The sequence below is a fragment of the Pseudorasbora parva genome, chromosome 21, assembly GCF_024679245.1.
Source record: "Pseudorasbora parva isolate DD20220531a chromosome 21, ASM2467924v1, whole genome shotgun sequence".
Taxonomy (NCBI): domain Eukaryota; kingdom Metazoa; phylum Chordata; class Actinopteri; order Cypriniformes; family Gobionidae; genus Pseudorasbora; species Pseudorasbora parva.
This window is the reverse complement of record NC_090192.1, coordinates 20,692,416-20,706,206: the sequence shown is the minus strand read 5'-3', so window position 1 is coordinate 20,706,206 and position 13,791 is coordinate 20,692,416. Positions and strand designations below refer to the sequence as shown.

At 36.5% G+C, this 13,791-nt stretch overlaps 1 protein-coding gene across 2 annotated transcripts; it reads right to left on the bottom strand.

Moving 5' to 3' along the window:
* Positions 1 to 3,570: 3,570 nt before the first annotated feature.
* tefa (TEF transcription factor, PAR bZIP family member a) lies at positions 3,571 to 9,772 on the bottom strand. 2 transcript variants are annotated; one of them, XM_067429390.1, is made up of 5 exons: positions 9,524 to 9,772; positions 6,644 to 7,006; positions 6,252 to 6,460; positions 5,732 to 5,943; positions 3,571 to 5,625 (listed from the first exon to the last, which is right to left on the bottom strand). In XM_067429390.1, the coding sequence occupies exons 1-5, from the start codon at positions 9,597 to 9,599 to the stop codon at positions 5,604 to 5,606; spliced, it is 882 nt and encodes a 293-aa protein (XP_067285491.1). In that variant the 5' UTR covers positions 9,600 to 9,772; the 3' UTR covers positions 3,571 to 5,603. The 2 variants fall into 2 exon arrangements, with proteins under 2 accessions (XP_067285491.1, XP_067285490.1); XM_067429389.1 differs by lacking the exon at positions 9,524 to 9,772 and adding an exon at positions 8,019 to 8,347.
* Between the last annotated feature and the right edge of the window lie 4,019 nt (positions 9,773 to 13,791).

The following is a 13,791-nucleotide window of genomic DNA, read 5'->3' as shown; positions in this document are numbered from 1 at the left end:
AAGCAATAGGGATTACCTGGCTCTGGAAAGGATTGTGAAACAAAATCCATTCAAAAATGTGGGAGAGATTCACAAAGAGTGGATTGCAGCTGGAGTCAGTGCTTCAAGAACCACTAAGCACAGATGTATGCAAGACGGGTTTCAGCTGTCCCATTCCTTGTGTCAAGCCACTTTTGAACAACAGACAGCGTCAGAAGCATCTCGCCTTGGATAAAGACAAAAAGGTTGCTGACAGGTCCTAAGTTATGTTCTCTGATGAAGGTCATTTTTGCATTTTCTTTGGAAATCAGGGTCCCAGAGTGTGGAGGAAGAGAGGCGAGGCACACAATCCACGTTGCTTGAGGTCCAGTGTAAAGTTTCCACAGTCAGTGATGGTTTGGGTTGCCATGTCATTTGAAGTGTTGTCCACTGTGTTTTTTGAGGTCCAAGGTCAACGCAGCCGTATACCAGGAAGTTTTAGAGCACTTCGTGCTTCCTGCTGCTGACAAACTTTATGGAGATTCAGATTTCATTTTCCAACAGGACTTGGCACCTAAACACAGTGCCAAAGCAACCAGTACCTGGTTGGACCATGGTATCCCTGTTCTTGGCCAGCAAACTCGCCTGACCATAACCCCATAGAAAATCTATGGGGTATTAAGAAAAGGAAGATGCGATATGCCAGACCCAACAATGCAAAAGAGCTATAGGCCACAACCTGGGCTCTCATAACACCTGAGCAGCGCTACAGACTGATTGACTCCATGCCATGCCGCATTGCTGCAGTAATTCAGGCAAAAGGATTGCTGTACATGCTCATACTTTTCATGGTCATACTCTTCAGTTGGCCAAGATTTCTAAAAATCATTTCTTTGTATTGGTCTTAAGGAAGCCAATCCGGAGTCAATCCGTATTCTAAAATACGGAATTTGAGATTTTCCATAGTTGTCAAGTATAATCATCGAAATAAAAATAAGCATTTTAAATATACCAGTCTGTGTGTAATGAATGAATATAATATAATAGTTTCACTTTTTTAAGGGATTTAGTGAAATAAATCAACTTTTGATGATATTCTAATTATATGACCAGCACCTGTATATGGTAGCACTTTACAAATAAGGTTCCCTAATACATTATTGATATGAGATTGGGAACTTTTAATAACGTATAGAGGGAATATCGAATAATCTGTTAATATTATTTAATGGACCTCAACTAACATGAACAACAAACAGTTAACAATGAATATTTATGATTATTAAATACTGTAACATATTTTGCTAATTTAAGTCAATGCAGTATCTAAAGTAGTGTTACATCGTCGTTTCGTCCTGCTATTTATTTGAAGTAGGTATGTCAGAAATATAGAACGATGGAACCTTTACATCACCGATTATAATGGGGTTTATTTATACTTTTGTCAAGTCCGTATTAGACATGGGTAACATCAAGCACAATAATAGTTAATGTCTGTTTTTAAACATTATCATAAAAAAATATTGTTCAACCATTAAAGTCGTATACAGGGAGTGCAGAATTATTAGGCAAGTTGTATTTTTGAGGATTAATTTTATTATTGAACAACAACCATGTTCTCAATGAGCACAAAAAACTCATTAATATCAAAGCTGAATATTTTTGGAGTTTTAGTTTAGTTTTAGCTATTTTAGGGGGATATCTCTGTGTGCAGGTGACTATTACTGTGCATAATTATTAGGCAACTTAACAAAAAACAAATTTATACCCATTTCAATTATTTATTTTTACCAGTGAAACCGATATAACATCTCAACATTCACAAATATACATTTCTGACATTCAAAAACAAATCAGTGACCAATATAGCCACCTTTCTTTGCAAGGACACTTAAAAGCCTGCCATCCATGGATTCTGTCAGTGTTTTGATCTGTTCACCATCAACATTGCGTGCAGCGGCAACCACAGCCTCCCAGACACTGTTCAGAGAGGTGTACTGTTTTCCCTCCTTGTAAATCGCACATTTGATGATGGACCACAGGTTCTCAATGGGGTTCAGATCAGGTGAACAAGGAGGCCATATCATTAGATTTTCTTCTTTTATACCCTTTCTTGCCAACCACGCTGTGGAGTACTTGGACGCGTGTGATGGAGCATTGTCCTGCATGAAAATCATGTTTTTCTTGAAGGATGCAGACTTCTTCCTGTACCACTGCTTGAAGAAGGTGTCTTCCAGAAACTGGCTGTAGGACTGGGAGTATAGCTTGACTCCATCCTCAACCCGAAAAGGCCCCACAAGCTCATCTTTGATGATACCAGCCCAAACCAGTACTCCACCTCCACCTTGCTGGCGTCTGAGTCGGACTGGAGCTCTCTGCCCTTTACCAATCCAGCCACGGGCCCATCCATCTGGCCCATCAAGACTCACTCTCATTTCATCAGTCCATAAAACCTTAGAAAAATCAGTCTTGAGATATTTCTTGGTCCAGTCTTGACGTTTCAGCTTGTGTGTCTTGTTCAGTGGTGGTCGACTTTCTGCCTTTCTTACCTTGGCCATGTCTCTGAGTATTGCACACCCTGTGCTATTGGGCACTCCAGTGATGTTGCAGCTCTGAAATATGGCCAAACTGGTGGCAAGTGGCATCTTGGCAGCTGCACGCTTGACTTTTCTCAGTTCACGGGCAGTTATTTTGCGCCTTGGTTTTTCCACACGCTTCTTGCGACCCTGTTGACTATTTTGAATGAAAGGTTTGATTATTCGATGATCACGCTTCAGAAGCTTGGCTATTTTAAGACTGCTGCATCCCTCTGCAATATATCTCACTATTTTTGACTTTTCTGAGCCTGTCAAGTCCTTCTTTTGACCCATTTTGCCAAAGGAAAGGAAGTTGCCTAATAATTATGCACACCTGATATAGGGTGTTGATGTCATTAGACCACACCCCTTCTCATTACAGAGATGCACATCACCTAATATGCTTAATTGGTAGTAGGCTTTCCAGCCTATACAGCTTGGAGTAAGACAACATGCATAACAAGGATGATGTGGTCAAAATACTCATTTGCCTAATAATTCTGCACTCCCTGTATATGTGTGTGTGTGTGTGTGTGTATATATATATATATATATATATATATATATATATATATATATATATATATATATATATATATATATATATATAGTTTGTATGGAGTATATCTGACTTCTGCTTGCTGAAAGTGTAATTAATTTTAATTGTGCATGTCTTAAGTCTTAATTTTATTGCAGCCTGTTGAGGGTTCCTTGTTAGGCATTGGCAGTACACTCTGGGAGTTGTAATGCAGTAAATGTTAGGTAATCTTGATTGAAATGTGATCACACATGATTGGGATTTTTTTTTTTTAAATGCACCATGAATGACAATATTCTTTTTCAGACTGCAGTTTGTGTGGCTCAACTCAGTATATCAGCATATCGCACTGCTTTTTTTTTAGCTCCTCCCCCTTTGTGTTATACAACTTTTTTTTTTTTTTTGCTTTCTGTTACACAACACATCTGAAATCTCTTAGGCATCAAAGAATTTTGTAATTTAAATGCACTGTTAAATAAATTACATGTAGGCAAGACACATTTTTGAGTTCTTTAATAATATGTACAGCATGAAACAGCCAAGACACTGAGAAAACATTTACGTTGTCAAAACATTTTAATAAGACTTAAAAAGAAAATTCTTTCATCAAAAAAGAACAATAAAATTAGAAAAACATTAAAATCTGACAAAAGATGTTTACTGCAACAAAGTTGGCATCTCATATGCAACCAAGTTCTCTTCTAGTTCAATAGAAGAAATTCTTCGCGCCAGAGACTATTCACTATTCATAACCAGTCACTATTCAAAACATTTTAATCTATTGTTGTTACTCATCTCACATTTCACACTCGTCACAAAGGAAGCTCAAGAGAATGACAAACTGTGAGTGCACCATTAAAGAGTGTCTACAGACCACAGATATGAAAAGTTTAAACACCTGATAAACACCTGATAAGCTACAGAAAATGATATCCTCGGAGTTTTGATCAAAGTTACCTTTGGTCAGGATGACATTACATACAAGTTCCCTTTCCACAAAACATGAAAAATGACAAATATGATCATATGTACTAAGAAATTAAACTTAGTAATAACGATGACCTACTATCCACTTCACGACAATAACCGGCGAGCACAAGACTGTTTGTGAAATTTGTGAATTAAACCTTGTATCTTTATTCCCCCTGATGATATTACGGGTGCTTCTTAATCAAAAGGCTGCAAGCTCTGTCAAAGGACTCTCAATTTAAATGCTCCTATAAAGGTGGCCTTCGTTTCGAGTCCTTAATTTGAAGGATGCATCAAGTATATCCTTCGTGTCCACAATCATTTGCACACATTGTTGAGTTGTTTGAACATGAACGTGTGACATGAATGTGCACTTACTGAACCGTCAGATTCTAGCATTTAATGAGGGCTAGCCTACAAGCCTCCGGATGACTAAAATAACACAGCCTCACTAGGATGCAGTCTTCCATTTGAGAAGCACCTCACGTTTCAAAATAACAGAGACAAGCTGCACAAAATATGTACCTGAAAAAGCAGGCCAATGGCGAGCAGGGGGCAGATGCCCTTAGAAGAGTTCGGTTTCTGATTTGTAACACATTAGTGCACTTTACAAAGAGGCACTCAGCTGAAGACACTTACGGATCCTTGTTGACTCTGAGTTATTAACGGTGTGGTTCACTGCAAAGCCATTTTTGTGAAATATTTGAAGTTATCTAAAAAATATATATATATATATCATATGATGCATATAAGAAAAAACCTGCTATATCAGCACTTCATTTGTTCTAAACAAATGCAAGGTCTGTCACATGTACAGTTCTTTCCCAGAAAGGGTGAACCACAACGGTAAAGTAAACAAGGTATGATTTTAGAAGATATACTGAGTTATTATGAAAGAGTCCATCTAAATCTATATTTGTTTAGTTTTGCAGATGTACAGTGCACATATTTTCAGTACATTTTCTACAAAATAATATCTAGCACTTGCTGACAGACAAAACATGTTTTTTTTTGCAGATAAAACTACCTTTCCTGCTTACAGTTTTTACAGTTACCTGTAATGACACACTTTTGAAATTATACATTCTCCCCATTTTTCAATAATAGCATTTTAACTGTAATGTTACAGAAAAAAATGCACCAATTAGTCGTACAGTGTACAAAGTTTGTTAAAGAAATTCTTAGAATTAATAGCATTTTTCAGGGTTAAACATGCTGACATATAAGGAAGTATATTGAAGTCAATGCCAGTCCTTCTTTATGAATAAAGACCAGTGACTTTCAACATACATTATTCCTTAAACATAGCGTTTAACAAGAAAAGGTAGGGGGAAGACCTTTTCTAACTTGATGCATTACAAAAAAGCACCTAAAAGCTCTATTGGAAATATTGTGTATGCGGTTGCACTGAAAGTATGAGGCCAGCAGGATTCATAATCATATGAATGTCACTTGGCTCTACAGTTTGAATCATTCATTCACTTATCTCCTGTCTTCTCCTCTTTGTTCCATACCATTATTAATTTATTGCCTTTCGACAACACAAATAAATCAATAATTGTTTAGAGGTCTTCAGCCGGAGCACTTGAAAAAGAAGAGAAAAGTTTGTAAATCACCACATTTGTAACAGTGTTCTACTTCACTTGTAAGAGTTTTATATGCAGATTCTCTGTGCACAATTGTCCCTTACAGTGGTCCGTATTTGGCTTCATAGCGTGCCACAACGTTCTTGCAGCGCCCAAAGTCCTTGCGTAACTCTGCCACTTCCTGCCTCAACACCGTGTTCTCTCGCTCCAGGAAGGCCGCTCGTACTGTGATCTGATTCTCTTTAAGCCGCCTGGCATCTCGAGAACGTTTGGCTGCAACATTATTCTTCTTCCTCCGATTCCAGTATTTGTCATCCTGAAATAGTAAGTGGACATAAAAAATGTTTAATATATATATTTACATAACACACTTATGCAATGATCATCACCAAATTCACATTTAGGGTGTAACTTATTATAATAAGGTTCTTGAATTCAGGCACAAATACTCGCTTGGCTTTTTTGATCAGAGTTCAAGTGTAATGTTATACAGAATTAAGGTAATATTTCGGGCAGTGTTATTTTAGTATGATTGGCATACTATTATAGGTTTTATTGATATTTTGAATTAGTATTTACTTTTATATTTTCTGTTTACATTTTAATTTTAGTGAGTGTATTTACCTTCTTCTCCTCGGGCACAAATACTTTCTTTGCTTTCTTGATCATAGGCTGAGGCTTCAGCTCCTCCTCGGAGAAGCGATGTTTGCGGGGATCAAACAGTTCCCCTCCGGGTATGCTGGAGAGCACAAGGTCTGTGGGATCTGGCTCAAAGTTGATCTCTACCTCAATATCCTCTGGATTAATGGGGTCTGGCGTGACACGGTCCTCATCTGTAGTGAAAAGCGAATTAGTAAATCCCAAAATTAAATTAAATCTAGTAGTGTTTTGTTACTTAGTGGTATTTTAATTGAATGTTTGAATATAGCTTGATTGCTTGCATTGTGAATCTCACAATCAGATATTCAGAAAGTAGAGACAGAAAGTACACTTTGGTCTGTTTTTGCTCAGCTGACCTGATTTGGTGTCTGTTGAGCTAGAGCTGGATGTCATGATTGTGACCACTTCCTCCTCACACTGATCCAGTTCCATGACTGGCATAAGAGAGATTGCTGGGGCTGTCTCGCTTGTAGAGGATATGGATGGTTTTTCAGTTGCCAGCTGTAAGTTTTCCTTCCCTAGGCTCTTTTGCTCATCCTCTGTGGTAGCAATGCCATTCTCCATGAGAAATTCCTCCAGATCCATGTATTCCAGGTGGAAGGTTTCGCCATCATAAGGAATGGTCTTTTCCCAGATGGCAGGCGTTAAGGCGGCTGATGGTCCCATTCCACTGACACCTCCAGAGTCCACATCCTCAAAGAGTTTATCTTTATCATTTTCTGCAATATCAAAATTACCACAATAAACTAATTGTGACAGTCCCACATCTTACATCAGAAAGGCTGACAAACAAACACAGAGAGTCTCTATTAAAAGACTGCAATAAGTATATAGACGGGGCAAAAAATATTCACCTGAGAAGTTGTTACTCGGTAGATGAAACTGCATTTTGGGGGGTAAACTATTAGTTCCAAATTTAGTGACTGGAAGTTTGACGCATTTCCACAAATTGGTTATTGCGAAAAGAGCATTTAAAGAACTAGATTAAAAAAAATGCTTTAAATGGATAGTTCTGTTGAACACAAATATATATATATATATATATATATATATATATATATATATATATATATATATAAATATATATATATATATATGTATATATATATATATATATATATATATATATATATATATATATATAATGAAGAATGTTCAAGTAGATTCAATGTTCAAACAGTTGTAGCCATTTGCATCCATTAGGAACAAAAAAAACTATTTTTTGTGTTAAACAGAAAAAAAAATACAGATTTGGAACAATAAGAGGGTGAGTAACGTTAAGTGATGACAACATTTTCATTTTTGTGTGAACTATCCCTTTAATTTCATATACCTCAGTTCAGTTGCAAGATTCAGCATACAAAAACAAAAAGTCATTTAAAACAGCTATATAATTTGCATGTACATTAAATAGTACTAAAAAGGATAATCGTTATTTAACCAACTCAGATCAGACTCTAAACATAGAACAATTAATGTAGGAAGTAGACATCGCTAACGTTTAGTCACGTCGTTTTTTTGTTTGTTTTTTTTGTTTTAGTTTGCAACAGTGAGGCATTAAGTGCCACGAACCAAGTTATAAATAGCACAAAAAGACATGCTGTATTTACATAAAGAGTCCTGGTCTGTCGTTGTATTTGCATACAGAAGGCATTTGATGATACGCATTCTGCAATTCGACGACGGCAAGCTGCGCAGCCATAAGCGCGCGACAGCTGCAGAGGCACTTACCATCATCGCCTTCGAGAAGATTCGGTGGCGGAATCTCCATGATTTTCTTTAAAACTACCGGGAAGCCAATCGGAGAATCAGCACCAGAGTCCACCTTGACGGAAATAGGCTTCGCATCCATTTTACCGGCGCTTAGGAGAATAGCTCAACTTTAAAAGCGACTTCAAATCGCTTACCTAGTTTGATTAATAAAAGATTTAAATATCTTCTATACGCTGGGAACTAGGTGAAAAAAAATGAAATCAGCTCCCTAGTCGACACCTTTCTTTTCACCAAGTATATTTCATCATGCGGTTGACCCGATTTTCCAGTTAGCTACAGAACTGTTTTAATATCCACGCCCCTTTCGACGTGGATTGGTTGGTTGTGACTCTCCTCTCATGAATTATTAAAAACGTAACGACGCAGGCGTGGTTGACTTCTAAAGCGACTCCGTCAAAAAGGTTTTTTATTATTTTTCACTAATAATGTCGACACCCATATATACACTGACGATATAGAGTCATATATGTCATATAAAACTATAAAATCGAATGCCTTTTACGTGTCTGTAATAAATATACCAATTTATTAAAAATCAACTAATTTTACAACTGTTCTTCAAGCCTTAACTAATAAGTAATAACCAGGTAATAACACAGCTGTGTAGGGATTAACACACTAATAAACAATAGCCTAATATGCTTCGTCATTGCACTTAATGAGCTCATGTCTCGCGGGAGAACAGCCAGTATCTATATTGGCACATGGCCTCGCACGTGCACTCATACTCATTCAGACCAATCGCGAAGTAGAAAAGGTATAGGACAAACATCGCATGTCTCGCGTGTAGAATGATTTGTAATTATCTTCCCCTTGAGTATACGACAGGTTATATAAAGTGTTTGCTATTCGGTCATATTTCATGATCTGTTCGATATGATATCTTGCATGATGCATTGCAAATGAACACAGGCCAATAATATATATTATTTGCACATTTAATTGACCTCTAAAAAGATTTTAGCATTTTTTAAATATAAGTCCCACATATAGATGACAAAATCATATCGTCCCGAAGATGCTTTTTCATCATTTATCCCAGTGAAATTAAGTTTTTCATGTTTGCATTTGATTTAGGTTACTTGATGTAAATCTATGCATTGTTGTCAGGATGTAAAGGATAATTTGCTAAATAAATAAATTGCTTAAGGCAATTTTGCTATCCATAGTTTAACTATGAAAACAGATGCTAGGAAACATTTCTCTATAAACAATATTTGCAGTTGAAAAAAAGGCTGCATGTCTTATTAGTGATATAAAACTGGAAACTCAGTAAATGTAGATCATATTTTAAACCACTTGATATATTTTAATGCTTGCTGTAGTATAACGTGTCACCAGTAAAATCCTGCAGCATGCCAGTTGTGGCAATTACAGACGGTATAAAGTTAGTGGGAATACAGGTAAATAGGTGTGTCCCGATTTACATGTAACGTTAATGTGTCAATGAGAGAAATTCTTACCGTTGTCATCAATTGATGGGACAGAGAATGGGTGCTCAAGCAAGGCTTTGAATATCTCCGGAATTTCTGAAGACATGTCAAACCAGTATCAGTTTCTCAAGAACAGGCAAGGGGACGATTAATCAGCTTTCAATTAATCAAAATGTCAGTCTCATGAAGAGTACTTTTAATGCTCGACACTGAAAATTCTAAAAGTTTGTATTGCGGTCAGTCACAAGGTCTGTCCAAACCACGAAGTTACTTAACTAGTCCCACCTCAAATCGCTTTATTTTCATAGGTTGAACGTTTTGACCAATGAATATCGTTTCAAGTCTGCCTGTTGTTAATAGTCAATGAGGCGCGGTAGTTGATTGGCCACTTCAGCTGTATATTCACTTCACGAGCCAATAGAGATCAAGACAAGTTATCTAAGACTAAAATATCTGCGTAGTCAGTTATGAAAGTGTGGGCAAAAAATCGTTTTGCACAGCGCTATCTGTCATTCACTTTCCAGCGACAGAGAGTCAGTCATTAAATGTGTTTAAAAAAAGTGAAAGGAAAATTAAAGGTCTTCTTGCTTTTTAAATTTATATCAATGCGAGCGCAAGCTATGTTTAAAATCAATACATAAGCTAATGTAATGAGTATGTTATGAACTGCATTCTATATGCAGGTGGGCAGTTTGAATGTTCTCATGCATGTCTAGAATGCTAACAATGCTAGCATGTGGCCAAATGTTTCCATGCAAAGGCCCCACATTTTTTAGGCCATAGGGCAACGTTGCGCAATAACGATACAGAATCAGAGAGGAAATTATTAATTCACATATTAAGACAATGCTGAGCGAACAATACAAAAGAAGAAATCTTTTTTTTATGTCAAGAAATATTTTTATTTATTTAAAAACATACGTGATAACGTCATGTTTCAAACACATCCTCGAAAACCATCCTTATCGCAAGATCGCACTACGTTGCCTCAGAAAACATTTTTTTCTGAACACGCAAAATAAAATACAAAAAATCAGAAAACCTTCAAAAAGGCTTATCCACACACACACCTTTCTGATCTTTGTGGGGACTCTCCATAACGTTTTTTATACCGTACAAACAGGTAGGCCTACATTCTATTCCACTACCCCCAAACATAGCCACCACAGGAAACATTCTGCATTTTTACTTTCTCAAAAAAAAACTCATACGTATGTTTAAGTCTAATTTTGAAAAGTGGGGAACGCTGCTGGTCCCCACAATGTAAACAAGGACACACACACACACACACACTTTTGTTTTATGTTAAATTTTGTATCAATTTAAATATGATTGTCATGTGCTCCTGTAACCCATAACCATATTTCAGAAATTGATGTAGGCTACCTTCAAATGGTGCTTCATGGTGATTCCCACATCTTATTGTACTTTTCTTTCTGACCATTCTAATTGGTTTCAGTCATTTAAATAAACATACTAAACATGTACTTCGACTCGGTGCAGTAAAAAGTCACGCCTGAAAAATCCTCCTTCACATCTCCTCCCCTCTCATTTTCATCAATGTGTGGAGGGGGAGATGTTTTTTTATTTTTTTTAATATGGGTCAAGACCAAGAACATAGAAAAGATTTGTTACCAGCACCTTTCACCCCATTACTGATGGCCCTGGTTCATAGAGACGTAATTTTGTGTTTCACAAAGTTTGCAGCTTCAGTAATTGTAGATTTGTTCACGTTTCTGTGGTAGGCCTGTACTGGAAAGCAGTACACATTCCATAAGTTCTAAAGACTTTTAATGGTTAAAGTATAAAATATATGAGAAGTGTCAATATTTACAATGTTGACCCTTTTTCATAACCACATGCTGGATATCAGCTTCTGAACCAGATCCCTGACTGATGGTGTTTTTTGCCTTATTAGTGCTCGGAGTGGACCAAAATGTGTGGGGGCTTCTGCTTGTCCACTCACCTTTTGAGGATTTACCACAGGTTCTTTCACAGATTTAGATCCGGAGAGTTGCCTGGCTACTGATCAAAGCCACTTCATTATCACTCTTGCCTTGTCACATGATTCCACATCATGTTGGACAGATTATCACCAAAATGCTCCTGGATAGTTGGGAGAAGTTGCTCTTGCAGGATGTTTTAAAACAATTCTTTACACATGACAGAATATGGCCAGAATTTTGGAAATCCATAGCTAACTCCTTAGACCTCCATGAAGCATTTTCACTGCAGTTGAACCCCTTTCATTGAAGTTCATGCTGATCCAGTAAATTATTCTTTCAGATGTAACTTTCTTTGCAGCAATTTCCTTGCTTGTGATGCCATTTGAATGCAAACCAATGATGGGTGCATGTTTTCTTTGGGGTAACAATTGCTGAAACAATAACAATGATTGGAAAGCACTTCTTCCCTCATTTTATAGCAATCAGTCTGTACTTGTAATCCAATGAGAATGTGATTTCACCTGACTTCACATCTTCCCTTTTACTGATATGATTAATAAATGATGTTACATGCTGTGCCATGGCCAAAAAAACAACAACAGTGACCTGCCAATACAATTATGTCATTGCTGATACTTTTGGCCACAGCAGTAAAACTGCAGCACAGGTGCCAATTTTCCAACTGTATCGTATATTTAGATCACCACAAGGAAAACAAAAATGTAAACAAAATGCTAGTTTTGGGTAGCCTAGAAATCTATATGCACCCTAAGCGGCAGCAAATCTAATCTGCTGCGAGTATCGTCTAGCTATGGAAGCCCGTTTCCGCCACAGTTGAGTAAAAAATATGATTCTTTAAGTCAAAATAATGAGAAACTTTCTCAAAATAATGAGAAACGTTCTCGAAATAATGACTTAACATCTCATAATATTGAGAAACTTTCTCGAAATAATGACTTAACATCTCAAAATATTGAGAACCTATCTCAAAATATTGAGAACCTTTCTTAAATAACGACTTAACATCTCGAAATATTGAAAAACTTTCTTGAAATATTGACTTAACTCGAAATATTGAGAAATGTTCTCGAAATGATGACTTAACATCTCGAAATATTGAGAAACTTTCTTAAAATATTGACTTAACATCTCTAAATAATGAGAAACGGTCTTGAAATAATGACTTAACATCTCAAAATATTGAGAACCTATCTCAAAATATTGAGAACCTTTCTTAAATAATGACTTAACATCTCGAAATATTGAAAAACTTTCTTGAAATATTGACTTAACTCGAAATATTGAGAAATGTTCTCGAAATGATGACTTAACATCTCGAAATATTGAGAAACTTTCTTGAAATAATGACTCAATATCTCGAAATATTGAGAAATGTTCTCGAAATGATGACTTAACATCTCGAAATATTGAGAAACTTTCTTGAAATAATGACTTAACATCTCGAAATATTGAAAAACTTTCTTGAAATATTGAGAACCTTTCTTAAATAATGACTTAACATCTCGAAATATTGAGAAACGTTCTTGAAATGATGACTTAACATTTCGAAATATTGAGAAACTTTCTTGAAATATTGACTTAACTCGAAATATTGAGAAACTTTCTTGAAATAATGACTTAGCATCTCGAAATAATGAGAACCGTTCTTAAATAATGACTTAACATCTCGAAATATTGAGAAACTTTCTTGAAATAATTACTTAATATCTCAGTTTCTCATTATTACGACACATGCAACTCACTCTATAGGGTGCCGGTGTTGCTGATTCATGCAAACGAAGTTAGGATTTAGGCTACTAATTCGAAATTATAACATTATGCTGCTCATTGATCTATCGCGACCCGACACAGGATGAATTGTGAACACATTAAGGAGTAGCCTATTTTAACTGTGGTTTTAGCTAATGATTAAATTATTGCCTTATCTTATTATCTGAATTGCACTGAATCTCTGACCAAATGCGTTCTTGAGAGGATTTTAAACAAGAACGATCTTTGGTGCAGAAAGAACAGAGGTGGCTGCATGAGGTGGCAACATTCATTGAACAGCTTCAAACCTCTGGAAACACACGCAAACACGTTGGTTGGATGGTGTTGTAAACAACAGGGAAACAGAGTTCTGCTGCCGAAAAGTTTCAACAGAAATACGAGGTTGTGATTGGGCAGCAGTTTTTATCCAACAGTAATAGAACAAAAAGAAATGAATAAGATAGCACATTGCTGCGCGCCTCGCTTGATGTGTAGGCTACTAAAGTTGCTGCCCGCAAATTGCCCATGCGTGGATTAAGTCATAATTACGAGAAAATCAGTCATTATTATGAGAAATGTTCT